Source organism: Pogonomyrmex barbatus, unplaced genomic scaffold (genome assembly GCF_055798465.1).
Source record: "Pogonomyrmex barbatus isolate J1 unplaced genomic scaffold, ASM5579846v1 scaffold1, whole genome shotgun sequence".
Lineage (NCBI taxonomy): Eukaryota > Metazoa > Arthropoda > Insecta > Hymenoptera > Formicidae > Pogonomyrmex > Pogonomyrmex barbatus.
This window is the reverse complement of record NW_028297098.1, coordinates 8,393,665-8,410,062: the sequence shown is the minus strand read 5'-3', so window position 1 is coordinate 8,410,062 and position 16,398 is coordinate 8,393,665. Positions and strand designations below refer to the sequence as shown.

Here is a 16,398-nt window from a genome sequence, read left to right as displayed (position 1 = left end):
GTATAGTAATAAAGTACATATACTGAGTAGTAGAGTTATAGAGCATATTGTATATTAGAGTTCATATCACAAAGATTATGAAAATAATGTACTTTTCTAAAGTAAAAAAAAAAATTAGAACTAGAATAAATTAAAAATTATTGCATTGATAAATAGTTACTTTAACGATTCTATCAATTCGGTAAAGCCATCAGGTATGTCCACAGATTTTCTAACAGGTGTTGGTTTATAATCTGAACCATCGTGTCTAAATGCATCATCACCTAAATTGTTTATTCTCAAAGGTATGGGTTCAAACATCCTAAAAATACAAATTACAAATCAAGAAATAACAAGGAAACTTTTGCTGGTAATTTTCTGGTAGAATATAAAATTCTTTAATTACATTATTAAATATTATTTATTAAATATTATTTAACATCATTCGCATATATAGTTCCATGTTTCTAACAAATGATACAAATTAATTTTAGTCATATTAATATTTAATTAAAAAATTTAAATTAAATATTGACTTATGAAAAAATTTACAAATTCTAAGTCAAATTTTTGATATTTACCCTCGCTTGTGCCTCAGAAATACATGTCGAAATTTATGAGTACCATGTGTCTCAGAAGTGGAAGCATTGAGGAGACAAGTGAGAAAGAAATCTTCCTTGCAATTATTTCCATTAGAGAAATATGAGGCAAATTGTTTGTGCAATATTTTGTCTCTCATGGTGGGAATTAAGCAATTAGTATTTCTGCGGAAGCGAAACCAACCAATCACCTGCTTGCTCTTGTCACATACAAAATCCTGTAACTTCTCTTTGTTAATCCGACCAGTAGAGTCGTGCAAAAGATCAATCAAAGAACATGAGACAATGGCCTCCACATCTAAAAATATTTTTAACATTAGAATAAACTAGCAATAACAATAACAGCGGTAATGATAAAAATAAAAAGAGTAAGAGATCACAAATAATAATAATAGTTATAATCCAGATATGAAAGTTGATAAGATTTTATCAACTTTCTATTTTGTTCTAGTTGTGGCAAGAAACTGGTTATATTTACTAATTAATCTTTCTCCCTAACAATGCAAAATAAAGAAAGTCTGAGCATTTTATTTCAATTAAATTATAAAAAAAACTATAAAAAAATTTATGACCACTAAAGTGGTTTTAGCAAAGATAAAAATTTATCTAACTCCAAAACTCATAGCATTTTGTATATAAGCATTGCAATAATAAAATAAATTGTAGTATCAATTTAGGCTTGCAGATCATATTTTTATTAGAATCTAATAAAATTTAATGCAGGAACATACTATGAAAATTTGATGAAAATGAATATATCATGCTGAATATGTTATGCTACTAAAGTACTTATTATTCCTCAATTCGTTCTGAATTTCCAGATATTGACATAATGGAATATGATCATATTAGCCATAGATATTACAGATATTAACATAAAATATTCATACTGGTTATATATATATATATATATTATAAAGCATTTATAAATTTGTCTTAATTGTTAAAGTTGTCTTAATTGTTAAATTAACCAAATGCTTTAAAGATATATTATATATATATATATATATATATATATATATATATATATATATATATAGTGCATCTTTAAGTTCATATTAAACTATTAAAACTTTACTTTACTAAACATATTAGAATTTAATGAATTATGATAAAGTGAAATAAGATCAGTTATAATTGATCAAACTCTTATTTCTAATTTACAATTCTTAATCTTCAATCATGCATCTCAAATATAAATATATGATAAAGGTTTCATTTATTCCTGACAAATTTCTTAATCCTATATCACACCTCCTTTTAGCGCTTCATTGTTTTTTTCTGCAAAACAGTGAGTTTAATATTTTTAAGTCTTATATATAGAAAGATATCAACTATATTTTTACTAGATCCAAGATAGAAAAGATATTTTAAATATTCATCACGTGCCTCTTTTATTTATATTTCTATGTTTATATTATGGATTGTCTATTTGTACCTTCTATTCTAGCTCTCTTTTATTGTTTATATGAAAGATACAAATTATTTAGAAGGTACTTACTAATATGAATCTTAACAGTCTCCACTTGATTATCAGAATCAGTATAAGTTTTCACGATAAATTCGAGTGCTTCTCCAAGGAGAAATCCCATCTACAAGATTTACAAAATATTATTTTTCACAATTACAGGCGTATATAGAGGTTATACAACAGTGAAAGTGAATCTGTCTTCAAAGACAGAATTTCCACGCAATGCAAGAAGACTTGAAAAATGATTAGCAAATTAATGAATGATTTATCTTACCTGCTCGCCGATACTGCGTACATTTTCGTAAAATAATAGCGAGAGTGCTGCGCCCGAAATAGTAACAAGCAAATCGCCGTCCGCCATGTTAACGACGATCGCCCACCGTTCATTCTGCGATTGCAAATTACAAATGCACTAATTTGCAATGCAATAGTTGCGTATTCAAGAAATCTAAAAATATATATTTCATTAATTATACAATATTTCTATATCACAGTTAAAAAATTATTTTTAAAAAATAACTTGATTTTTGTTATTAAAAAAGTAATTACTGTTATCATTATTTAGGACTTCCATACATAAAAAAATTTAAGCAGTAAAACGTAATCAGCAAAAAATTGACCAATCAGACCGGCGTCCTATGGCGCGGAAACTACAGCGAAATGGAATATGTACTCAGAACTAGTGTGACCAATCACAATCATTCCGCTTTCTTTCTTGTACGGCTACGTTCCGATATTCACTGCTATATTACTGAAAGTATATAGTGCAGGTCACGTATATTATAGATTTTCAGTACCTGTAAATATCGGAACGCAGCCTATAGGTTTGTTTTTTTTCTGAACTTCCTAAACTAGTGCAAGAAGTGTACACTAAAGCGTTTTTTATTCCTGAAATGACGTCAATGATACTGTTCGTTATTAGTGCAACAGAATTTAATGCACGAGTTCACTGGCTGCACTGGATTTAGAGTCTGTGCAAACAGTGCAGGGCAAACGAAATTTAATCAGAGGGTCGATCTGGGGGATCATGTAATTTTTCCCCTAGGACGGAAACATGAAAAGTGAAAAATTTCACGTGAACATGATCCCACAAAATGGTACATGATCGTAAGTTCACGTGAAACTTTTCACTTTTCACGTTTCCTAGGGGAAAAGTTACATAATCGACCCCAAGGTGTGAAAAATGAAAAGTAAAAAGTGAAAAATGAAAAGTGAAAAATTTCACATAAAGTTAGCATGATTGACCCCAGTAGTGGTAATTTTGAATACTATAAGAAATTAATCAATAATATGAAAGTAGAAACTTTCTTAGAATATAAAAGTTTCAGTATCTCATTGATATTGTTTATATATTTTAATACATAGTACATACATACTTGAGATATGCAAGTTATGTAATTAAAATTATAAATATTCACTGTTTAGAAAACAGTATTTATTAAATATTAAATTTGTAGATTAGAAAGTCGGACGCTAGTACACAATAATTAATAATATTATATATAAATATTACATATCTGTTTTTAAATTTATACTTACTGTTTAATGTCTTACAAATGCTTAAAATTTTTTTGAAGTTATTTTTTTTTATTACAAAAATTTTATATTGAAATTTGATTCATGTTGTAACAATTATATCATGACTCTCACGGCTACATTTTTTCAGCAATATTTGGATTTCACCGAATTATCTATTCTCAGAGAATCGCACTAAATATATGCAAATACGAAGATATTGCATGATCAGAGAAAAAAAAAGTTGAAATGGCAAATAATAAAGAAATAACAATTATAAAAAAAAAACAGCGCAAGAAACATTCTCGTAAATGAATACGTTACATATATCTTCGAAGGTATTAAGATTGTCTAAATTTAGTATTTATAATCATAACTAATCCACACGGAACAAAAACCTTCAATGAATGTCCATTAGAGATCCATCATATATAATCTCCATTGAATGTTCACGAAACCTCCATTAGACCTCCATTAGAGCTCCATGAGATGTCTCTGGAAGGTGCATGGATCAATTATGAATGTTTTATACGATTTTGAGAAAGATTAATAAATACACATTGGAGGCTTTATGAAAAAGTTACTAATAGTTATTAACAGAATATTAAATATATTAATTATTTTTTTATATTACATTATAATTAAAATACTAAATAAAATTTAATTAAAGTTATAAAATAATCAGAAAAAGTTAATAAAATGAATTTTATAATACTGAACAAAAATATTTATACAAAGGCCCGAAGCGCATATATATGCAATGAAACTAATGAAATCTTTTTTATCTTCCAACACAGCACCAAATGTTACCAGAATATCATCAAAATATTACATTTGAAATGTGAAATATTCTAATGATGATCTCAAAAGCGTTCTGATAATATTAGTCTTATGTCCGCAGTTGGCAATATTCTGAAGACATTCTGTAATATTCTGGAAACGTTCTTTAATATTTTGATAATTGCAGAGATATTTTGGCAATATATTTTGGCAAAATATTTTATGCCCGTATGTAGCAATATTCTGAAGACATTCTGTAACATTCTGGAAATGTGTTTTAATACTTTGATGATGATCTTAGAAACATTCTGTAATATTCTGGAAGCGTTCTGGTTATGATCTCAAAGATGTTCTGATGTCAATAAAGTATGAATCTCATCTGCGCATCAGCTTGTAAAACATATAAGCTTGTAAAACATATATTGCAGAGACATATAGTACATGTCTCTGTATATATTTTAGAAGCTAATGCGGTGAGACGCACACTCTGTTGATATCGCCAGAATGTTTTTAAGATCATAATCAGAATATTAAAGAATGTGTGTGTGTGGGGGGGGGAGTGTGGGTATGTGTGTGGGGGGGGTGTGCGTGCGTATATCTATATGTATATGCGTATATATATATATATATATATATATATATATATATATACGCATATACATATAAATATACGCACGCATATACACACACACACACACACACACACACACACACATATATATATATATATATATATATGAGTGATTAATATAAGTGATTGATCAGTATCAATAATTATGCGTTAATATAAGTTTCTAAAGATATATAATTTGATATTGTCGAAAATTAATAATATAAAATCAGTCAGAAGGAGTTTTGAAGAAAATTCGACAAATTGCAGCATTATCCGCCTATTTATAGGCTGGCTGCTACGCAAGTTTTATTGTATCTCATAATGTGTTCTCCACTTAAGAATACCGTCCCCGATGCAGATATGTTGAACTTGAGCATGTCTTTTGCGGAAAAAATCTTCTAATCCGGAAAATCGTAATATCAAGAGATAATCGTATAAGATCAGTGGTTCTCGCAAATGTACACCAGCACAAGAATTTCGCTTGTAATATTGATAATAATTGTTATTCTTTTTTATCTAAGCGAACACTATTAAAACTAATGGGTGAGACAAAGATAATCGTCTGATTTGTTGTTGATCTTCTATTTATGCATAAAGAAGTTCTCGTAAAACTCAATTCCTCATCAAGAGTCGTTAGCAAAATAACATGAATTCTCTTTTCTTCACTTGTAACACAAGTCTGTTATATAACAACAAAATTTCTTAAAAATAATTGAAAATAATTAAACCTTGAAAAACTAAGTAAATCACTTAATTAAAATAACTAAGTTATACAATAAACGTCAATTTGGTTTTTTTTTTCTATCACCTTCTTTAGCATAAAATGTATTAAAATGTATATGATATCCAAAATGTATATGATGGATTAGTATACCACTGGCTGCCAGCAAAGTTTTTTTTAGCAAAGAAAACAGCTTTGCAATTGTTGTAAGATTCTTTAATATAATTTCTTCTTGCCCTTAGATCTCCACAATTCTAAATGTATAAACCAATCATAGCGAAGAATTTTACAACAATTACTGCAAAGCTGCTTTTTCTGCTGAACGCAGAAAAGTATCCTAGTTTACATCGAGCTTGATATGCATAACTTTCTATTAAATTATTTTAATTTCGGCAATGCGTTTAAAGAAATGATGTATTATACTGGTACAATATCAAAATGATCAAAATGATTAATGAAATACACATATTATATATATATATATATATATATATATATATATATATATATATATATATACGAGGGTAGTCTGAAAAGTTTTGAGCCTAACATAGAAACAAGTATTTTTTCGGTCAAATATAATTTTATTTTTCAACATAATCTCCTTTTAAGTCGATTTTAAGTCGACTTTTCCCATCGATACTCTAACCTCTTTAACCCGTCCAAATAGTAGTTGGCGTCTTGCTTCGCAAAATAGGCGTTTACGTATGCGATGACCTCCTCGTTCGATGAAAATCTCTGTCCTCCAAGCGAAACTTTAAGCTTAGGAAACAGGAAAAAGTCGCTAGGGACCAGATCTGGTGAATGCGGTGAATGGTCAACCAATTCGAAGTGCAATTCGTAAATTTTGGCCATGGCGACCGCCGAAGTGTGAGCAGGTGAGTTGTCTTGATGGAACAGCACTTTCTTCTTTTTCAAATGCGGCCGTTTTTTTGTAATTTCTGCCTTCAGCTTATCAAGTAATGATGCATAATACGCTCCCGTTATTATTTTATCTTTTTCAAGATAGTCAATACACACAATTCCGTGACTATCCCAAAAAACAGTCGCCATTACCTTCCCAGCTGATGGAACTGTCTTCATCTTTTTCGGAGCAGGTTCACCCTTTGCAGTCCACTGTTTTGACTGTTCTTTTGTCTCTGGAGTGTAGAGGTGGATCCAAGTTTCATCTACAGTTATGAATCGACGCAAAAAATCTGACTCGTTTCGCTTGAACCGCTCCAACAGGGCCTTAGAAATGTTCATTCGAATTCGTTTTGGACAAAGTGAGCAAGCGCGGCACCCAACGCGCGGATAGTTTGCGCATATCCAATTCTTCAGTCAATATATGACAAACGCGTTCTTTCGATATGCCCATAGCCTCTTCTATCTCTCTAATCTTGATTCGACGGTCGTCCAGTACCATTTGGTGAACATTTTCGATGTTATCAGCGGTGGTCGCAGTTTTTGACCGTCTCGAACGCCATCATCAGCCAAGCTGGTACAACTACGTTTAAATTCAGCTGTCCATCTTTTTACGATGGCAAATGACGGGGCAGTAGTCCCCGTAAACAGCGTCCAACTCGATTTTAATTTGCGCATTGCCGCGTATTGCCTTTCAAATGTAAGAATTTAATCACTACACGATATTCAATTTTTTCCATTTTTACAAAAACACTAACATCGACACAAACGACTGTCAAACAACAACTGAGCGTCCAAAATGGCTGAAATTTTTACAAAAGTTTTTCAAAGCATATACTATTGTAGTACTAGAATGGTTTTGACGAGTAACGAGTCATCTTCATGTTAAGGCTCAAAACTTTTAAGACTACCCTCGTATATATATATATATATATATATATATATATATATATATGTGTGTGTGTGTGTGTGTGTGTGTGTGTGTGTGTTTGCATATATGACCAAAATTAAAATAAATTAATAGAAAATTATTAGTACGCATATCAAGTAATCGGTGTAAACAAGACCTATAAGCAGTGATATACTTAGTACTAAATTTCAGTGAATAATCACTGATAATACAATGTTTTCCACTGATTCAGATTTAGAGAATATATTATTAGTATCCATACAAAATAATTGAAAAACACATACCTTTTAAAGTATAGGTTCAAATATTTATTTAAAAATAATACTTTTACATTTTATCTTTCATTATAATACGCATTTCATTCTTGTTGTTTATCAAATGTTAAATAAGGACAAATACTCATCAATGCATACGTGGAACGTAACGCAGCACAAGCATGATTCGTGCCATTAGAGGCACGTTGGGATACAAATAAATATGTTAATAAAAATGAGTTATACTGTGATGTTTTTCAAGATTTGTTCAGTTTCACAGAACGAAAACCAATAAAACACTCATTTATGTGGGTATAAGAGACACGGACAGAAAACACCACGAGCTTTGAAACGCATCGTGCATAAAACAAAGCAAAAATGATTAGGCGGGAATAGAGGAATGCTGGCTTTGTGGTTTATCACGCTGTGGTCACTTGTGTGGGAGCTAGGTGTGCTTATGTGGTTATCATAGCACCATGTGCACATATGCTCACATCGGTATAGGCCCAATACTATGATTGGCTGATACATGCACGGGCGCTAGCGCACTTTTCAAATTTAAAAAAATGCATTCATTTCACACACACACACACACACACACACACACACACACACACACACACACACACACACACACACACACACACACACACACTATACACACACACACATACACACTATACACATAAAAAATGAGTTCAATAAAACAATACACTGTTTAAAATGTACCTGTACTATGAAATATTATACATTTTTGCAAATTATCGTAATCGATTTAGTGCCGCTGGGTCAAAACTACATTCAAAAGATATTTTTTCACGAATGTTAATTTGAGGTTTTTTTGAAATAAGAAAATTTAAAAGAAATAAAATGAAAGAAATCATTAAAAGAATATATAATAAAGATATTAAAGAAATTATTATTTATATTAATTTATAATTAAATTTTTTAAGTGGAAATTAAATGTAATTTTTATACTATATAAATTTATATAAATTGAAATAAGATAATATAAGATTTTAAAGGAATTAATGATGTTTGAAATTATAGTGTAAATTATTTTTAATGTTAATAATGTATTTTAGATAATTATATGCTTTAAAAAAAATTTTAATTTATAATAAAAGAAGAAAAATTAATTTTTTAATAAGTATTTAAAAAAAATAAATATGTATATAAATATATATATTATAAGTAAATATATATATAAAAGAAAATATATTTAAATAAATTAAATTAATTTTTTTTATAGAAAATTTTTTAACATTATTATATAGAATTATTAATAAGTAAGGCTTGGCTGATTAAATATGTAAAATAATATATTTGCAAGTGTAAATTTTTGAATTTTAAGTTAATTTATTGATATATTAATTATAAATTAGTATAAAATTTAATGAATATATTATATTATTATAAATAAATAAATAAATTTAAAGTAAGAAATAAAATATAATAGTGTGGATTAATTATTGAAATTTTATAGTATAATAATATGTTTATTGGATGAGTTAATTTAAATATAATGATAATAATTAAAGTTTGGAGAATATAAATTTAAAATAATTGTTTAAAATTAAAATATGTGAATTTAATATTGATAAAATATAATAAAAGTGTAATAAAATAAATATTTATTTAAGTAATAATTACTTAATAATAAAATTAATTTAATTAATAGATATTATATTATTAGAGTATAAAATGAATAATAAAATTAGTTAATTATAAATAAATATTATAATTAAATTATTGTTCAAATATATATTATTATAAAATATTATAGTATATTATAGTATATTATATTTTATAAATTATAAAGTAATATTATATATAAAATTTTAAATAATATAAAAAATGATTTTATTATTATTAGTATATAATTAATTTTTTTATTTAAATTAATTTTTAGTATTTTCATCAATAAATTGAAATGTATAAAAATAATCAAACAACATCAACAAAATGTCAATACCAAGTTCTTGCTTCAAATCCGAAATGATGATAAGAAGAAAAATGAAGGGAATTTAATTGAATGAAACAAATAAAGAGAAATAATGTACCAATTATAACATGAAGACCATGGAAGCCTGTGGCAATGAAAAAAGTTGATCCATAAATTGAATCGGCAATAGTAAAAGGCGATTCATTGTATTCAATTAATTGAAGTATAGTAAAATAAATTCCTAAAAGGATTGTAATTATTAACCTTTTTTTTCTTTCTTCTATATTTTTATTTAAGATTCTATGATGACATCATGTCACAGTTAAACCGGATGATACTAAAATAGTAGTACTTATTAAAGGAATATCAAAAGGATTAAAAGGAATAATACCTAGTAGAGATCAAAGTTGTCCAATTTCTATTCTAGGTGCTGGAAGAGTGGAAGTATGCTCAAAAGAAGGAGAAAAAAAAGGATTCCTTAGGGGTGTCAGATGAGCTATTAATTCATTGAAATAGTTAATAATTTCGTAAATTATTAAACCTAATCATATTGAGAGAGAAAAAAATAAACAAATTCTTATATGACTAGTTGCAGTAAAAATATAAGGAAATAATCCCAAAAAGTTTCTAAAAAAAATAAAAATTATTAGACTTAAAAAAATAATTAAGTTTGAAAAAGAGTATGAGATTAGCACTTTAAATTCATTAAATAAATGTTTAATAATTGATGATCATAAAAAGGTGAAACGGGAATGTTCAAATCAGAAATTATGGAGTAAATACAGAAAAATTAAAATTATTCTTAGTCAATTTAAAGAAAAATTTATTGATGTAGAAGGATCGAATACTGAAATAAATTTATTATCATATTTATAAAATAAATTAATTTTTTTAAATTTATTAAATATATTTAAAAGTTATTTATCATTATCATATTCAGTTTCAATTGATTTTTTTTAAATTTGATTTAATCTGGATAGATTTGTGACTAATCAATATTTCTGGCGGATTAATAAATAAATAAAATTGATTGTTAAAATAATTAAAAGAAAACATAAACAAAATATAATCATAACCAATATGTAATAATAATCATAACCAATATATAGGTATTATTTGAGGCACAAAAGAATATTATTTTAAATTTTAATATTTTTAAATTGACAATTTAATGTTATATATTTTAACTAATTCTTTTCATTAAAAATAGAGAATTTATCTATTATATTTTGATTTAAAAAATCAATACTTTTATCAGTCATTTAATGTTAAGTGAGAAATATATTTATTATATTGTAGATATTGTACATAATTTATTGAATAGGGAAAAATAATAATAAATTAGATTATAAAAAAGAGATTGACGTGGAATATAATTATTATATTTATAAGGATAAAATTTTAAAGAATAGATAAGAAAAATTAATAAAATAAATTGAAAATTATTAAAATATTGTGTAGGATATAGCTATTATTTATAATGATTTATATTGTAAAATGTAAAAATGATTTAATTAATTAAGTGTGTTTATATAATAAAAGTATTTTATTTTTTGATTAATATATATTGAATTAATTTTTTAATTTAGGAGTTTTTTATTATAAATAATAGTCAGTTTTTAAAATCAAGAAAATTTGTGGATTCAATTACAATTGGTATAAATCTATGATTTTATTAATTCCACAAATTTCTGAACATTGTCCATAAAAAATTCCTGAGCGGTTAATAATTGTTAATATTTGATTTAATCGTCCTGGGGTTGAGTCTATTTTAATTCCTAATGAAGGAAGTGTTCACGCATGAATAACTGCACGCATGAATCTATTGAGGTAGTTAAAATTCGTAATGAGTAATTAATAAAACTCTTCGATTCATCAACATCTAAAAATCGAAATTCATTTATATTGATTTGTAAAGTGGGGATTATAAATGAGTCAAAGTTTAAATTCCTGAAATCAGAGTACTCATATCTTCAATATCATTGGTGTCCAATAGTTTTAAGAATTAATTTATTATTGTGGATTTCATCAGTTAAATATAAAATTTTAATTGAAGAGATAGCAATAAAAATTAAGATAAATATGGGTGTAATAGTTCAAATAATTTCAATAAGATGGCCATGCAAAAGAAAATTGATTTGTAAATTTATTAAATATTATTGTTCTTATAATGAATAAAATTATTATGGTAATGAAAATTAAGATTATTATTGTTATGTCATGAAAAAAGATTATCATATCGTACGTAGGGGTATTTGAATTTTGAAGACTTAATAATATTCATGTATTAATTTTTAATAAAAGAAGTTATGTTTTTTTTTAACTAGCGCTTAAAACTAGTGCATTAAATCTGCCATATTAAAATAAAATTAGAAATATATAGTTGATTTTAATTTAATAATTTATTTGATGACTAAAATAGAAATAATTAATAATTTGAATTGATTAAAATATTATAATTGAGGTTTAATTTAAATTTATATTATAATAAGTAATTAATTTATTTAAAAAATTTTAAATTAAATTGAAGGAATTTCATTGTATCTATGATTAAGAGGAGGATATTGATTGAATCATTCAAGGGAAGATCTAGAGAAGAATATATTAATAATTTTTCATTTGGCCGAGAAAGATTCTCAAATAATAAATATTAATAAAATTAATCTTAAAATTGAAATAAATGAACCTATAGAAGAAATAATATTTCATTGTAGGAAATTATCGGGGTAATCAGAATATCGACGAGGTATACCTCTAAGGCCTAGGAAATATTGAAGAAAAAAAGTAAGATTAACACCGACAAATATAGATAAAAATTGAATATTTAAATAAAATGTATTTATAGAATATCCGGAAATTAAAGGAAATCAGTGGATAAAGCTAGCAATAATTGCGAAAACAGCACCTATAGAGAGGACATGAGTGGAAATGAGCAACAACATAGTAAGTGTCACGAAGAATAATATCAATAGATGAATTAGATAATATAATTCCTGTAAGTTCCTCCTATTGTGAAAAGAAAAATAAAACCTATAGATTATCAAAGTGTGGGGTTGTAATTGATTTTTATACCATGAAGTGTAGAAATCTAAAGATCTAAAGATTTTAATACCTGTTGGGATAGCAATGATTATTGTAGCTGAAGTAAAATAGGCTCGAGTATCTACATCTAGTCCAATTGTAAATATATGGTGAGCTCAGACAATAAAGCCTAGGAATCCAATTGCAATTATAGCACAAATTATTCCCAAAGAGCCAAATGTTTCTTTCTTTCCTCTTTCATTTATAATGATATGTGAAATTAATCCAAATCCAAGTAGAATAAGAATATAAACTTCAGGGTGCCCAAAGAATCAAAATAAGTGTTGATATAAAATAGGATCTCCTCCCCCTAAAGGGTCAAAGAATGTAGTATTTAAATTTCGATCAGTTAATAATATAGTAATAGCTCCAGCAAGGACAGGAAGGGATAATAATAAAAGTACTGCAGTAATAAGAATAGCTCATACTAGTAGGAAAATTTTATCTATAGTAAAATTTACATGATGTATATTTAAAATTGTTGTAATAAAATTAATAACACCAAGAATTGAAGATATACCAGCAATATATAAAGAAAAAATAGATATATCAATTGAAAGGTTTCTATGAAAGATATTTGAGGCAAGAGGAGGATAAATAATTCATCCTGTACCAACTCCTCTTCCAATAAAATTTCTTAAAATTAATAAAGAAATTGATGGTGGAAGTAATCAAAATCTTATATTATTTATTCGAGGGAAAGCTATGTCAGGAGTCCCTAATATTAAAGAGACAAGAAAATTTCCAAAACCTCCAATTATAAAAGATATAACTATAAAAAAATTATAATAAAAGCATGTCTTGTAACTAATGTATTATAGATTTGATCATTATTAATTAAACTGTTACATGAACCAAGTTCAAGACGAATAATTATAGATGAACCAATTATTCCAGCTCAAATAGCAAATAAAAAGTAAAGAATTCCAATATCTTTATGATTTGTAGAATATAATCATTTATTCATATATTATAATAAATTATTTATTTAAGATGATAAATTTGAATTAAAATAATAGGGTCTCCTCCCCTTGGGTCAAAGAATGAATTAAAAATTGAATTAAATGAATAAATTAAAATTAATAATAATAATATAAAGTGCAATTAGTAAATTTTATATAATTAATATTTATAATTATAATTATATAAGAATGTTTTATATTTTAAAAATGTTATGTTTGATTTAAGTAATAAATTGTAAAATTATTTCTAAAATTATTAAAAATTAAAATTATTTCTAACATTTATATTATAGTTTAATTAAAATTTTAAATTGCAAATTTAAAGAAATATAAGAATAAAATATTGTATTAATATATATTAGAATAGTGGTTATGAAAATTGAGGTTATATTATAATTAAATTATTTAATATAATTTGTTTTTAAAATATTTATTTAATTAAAAAAAATAATTTTTAAGTAGTAAAAGATTTTAAAGATAATGGAAATTTATTTAAATTTTATAATAATAAAAAAATTGCTGAAAAATAGTAATTTTATAAGCATATAGATAAATTAAAATATAATTAATAGTGTTAATTAATGAATATTATTTGAAGTTTAGGCGAATAAGTTATTATTAAAATTTAATAAATATAATTTTATTTATTATATTTTTAAAATAGTAATAAAAAAATAATAAATATAGTGTTTTTAAAATTGTTATTTGAAATAAAAATAAATTTAGAATAATGATTAATGATGATAATTTTAATAGATGTTTAGTAATTTAATTTATTTGTCAGATAAAAAATTAAATAAATTAAATTAATTTTAATTAAATTAAAATAAATAATAAAGTTTATGGAGGTGTATAAGAGTAGGAGGTTATAATATATAATTATAGGAAATAAGAAAGTAATTTTTTTTATACAATTTTTTGAAATGTTAATTAAGAAAATCATTACATTAAAATTAGATTATTATTAAAATAATTTTTATGATATAAGATTTATAAAAAAATTATATTTTGAGCTTTGAAAGCTGATAGTTTAAATTAACTTAAAATCTTATTTTAACTAAAAAAAAATGATAATTGATAAAAATATAAAAGTAATAATTCATAAAGGTGATAATAATGATAATAGAATATTTATTATTATTTAAAGTAAGTAATTTGTTGGTAGACTTGTATAAAAATAATGAATTGAGTATTATATTTGTGTAAATATAGTATTATTAAAGAACTAAATATTATAATAATAAAAATAAAAAATATTTTTGTATTTGAGATTGAGTTAAATATTCTATATCATTTTATGAAGAATAAAGAAAAGGGTGGCAGACCACTTAAATTTAATATATATAGAATATGAATTAAGTTTTCTGTTATAAAGTTTCTTCTATAACTATAATTGAATATGTAGTTGATATTATATTTATATAAAAAAAATAATTATTATTAAAATTGATCTATAAAATATAAAATATATGATTCATATAATGGATTTTAAGAAAAATTAGTAAAATTAATCATCCTGATTGATTAATTGATGAATATGATAATAGTATTTTAAAATTTGTTGTTTTTATTATTATGAATGGAGGGATAATGGAGGATATAAGAAGAATAGATATTAAAATAATATTGGTAGTAATATTATTATTTAATAAACTAATTGTATAAAAAGGGGTTAATTTTTGAATAGTTAATAGAATAGTTAATAGAATAAAAAGAATTATTCAAGATAGATAAGGACAAATAATAGATATTCAAAGGTGGGAATTCCGTTTCCGGTAAGCGAGATATTAGACACGTGAGAGAGGAGTATGAATTAAGATGAGAAAAGGAGTGATTTAGAGCGGAGGAAGAAAGGAGAGTGTGATAGGGACAGTGAGAGAAAGGGGAAGGGCAAAGGGGAGAGTGAAGGGGGAGGCAAGAAGTGGAGGAGTTAGAGGGAGAGGGGCAAGAAAAAGTCAAGAGAAACGGGCGGGCGGTGGCATAGACTGTGGTGTGGAAGAGAGGAGAAGGAGGGTGCGTGAGAGTGCAGCGCCGGCATAGAGTAGGCGAAGAGTAGAGAGGAAGGATGGAAGAGATGAAAAGAGGGCCAGGGCGCTCAAGTAAGGCGGTGGGATTATTGGAAAGCGAAAGAAGCGCAAGTGTGAGTAGCGTAAAAATATGAAAGATTTCGTAAAAAGAAAGAGAGAGGAGATAGGAGGAGAGGAGACAGGAAACAGATATAAGGTAACGAAGAGAGCACAGGCGGAGGGGGAAGATATAAAAGGAATGCTGAGAGAGATTATGGAGGAGGTGAGGGAGGTGGAGAAGGAGATGAGAGATCAGAGGGAAGAGCTGAAGGAGGAGATGAGAGAGATGAAGGCGGAGATAAAGAAAAAGGAGGAAAACTGGAGGAGAGAGAGTGAGGAATTGAGATAGGAGATAAGAAATATGAGAGGAAAGGTGGAAAAGATGGAGATGCAAGAGGGAGGGAAGAAAGAAGAGGAGGGAAGGGAAGGGAGAGGAGAGAGGAAAAAAGAAGAAGCGGAGTTGGAGGGGAAAATAAGGAACTTGGAAAGATGGAGGGAAATGGAGGAAAGAGAGAGAAGGAGGAGAAATGTTTTGATAAAAAGAGTGGAGGTGAAAGAAGGAGGGATAAGGAAGGCGATAGAGAAGATATGGGAGAGGA

The 16,398-nt window shown here is 26.4% G+C and overlaps 1 protein-coding gene and 1 long non-coding RNA gene across 5 annotated transcripts in view; one reads left to right on the top strand and one right to left on the bottom strand.

Annotated features, from left to right (window-relative positions):
• LOC105428574 (BRISC complex subunit FAM175B) overlaps positions 1 to 2,736 on the bottom strand; it is a 29,484-nt gene extending 26,748 nt beyond the window's left edge. For all 4 annotated transcript variants that reach the window (XR_016139878.1, XM_089079736.1, XM_089079728.1 and 1 more), the window contains exons 1-5: positions 2,599 to 2,736; positions 2,324 to 2,497; positions 2,080 to 2,170; positions 561 to 876; positions 161 to 301 (exon numbers count right to left, since the gene is read on the bottom strand). Coding sequence is in view for 3 of the 4 variants with exons in the window: in XM_089079736.1 (XP_088935862.1) it covers positions 161 to 301; positions 561 to 876; positions 2,080 to 2,170; positions 2,324 to 2,410 (635 nt within the window). In the remaining variant the exon portion in view is untranslated. The remainder of the gene's footprint in view (positions 1 to 160; positions 302 to 560; positions 877 to 2,079; positions 2,171 to 2,323; positions 2,498 to 2,598) is intronic.
• Positions 2,737 to 2,904: 168 nt separating this feature from the next.
• Positions 2,905 to 4,289, top strand: LOC148938008 (uncharacterized). The gene is made up of 2 exons (XR_016139901.1): positions 2,905 to 3,304; positions 3,716 to 4,289. It is a non-coding gene; the product is annotated as an uncharacterized LOC148938008 (long non-coding RNA).
• The last annotated feature ends 12,109 nt before the right edge of the window (positions 4,290 to 16,398 follow it).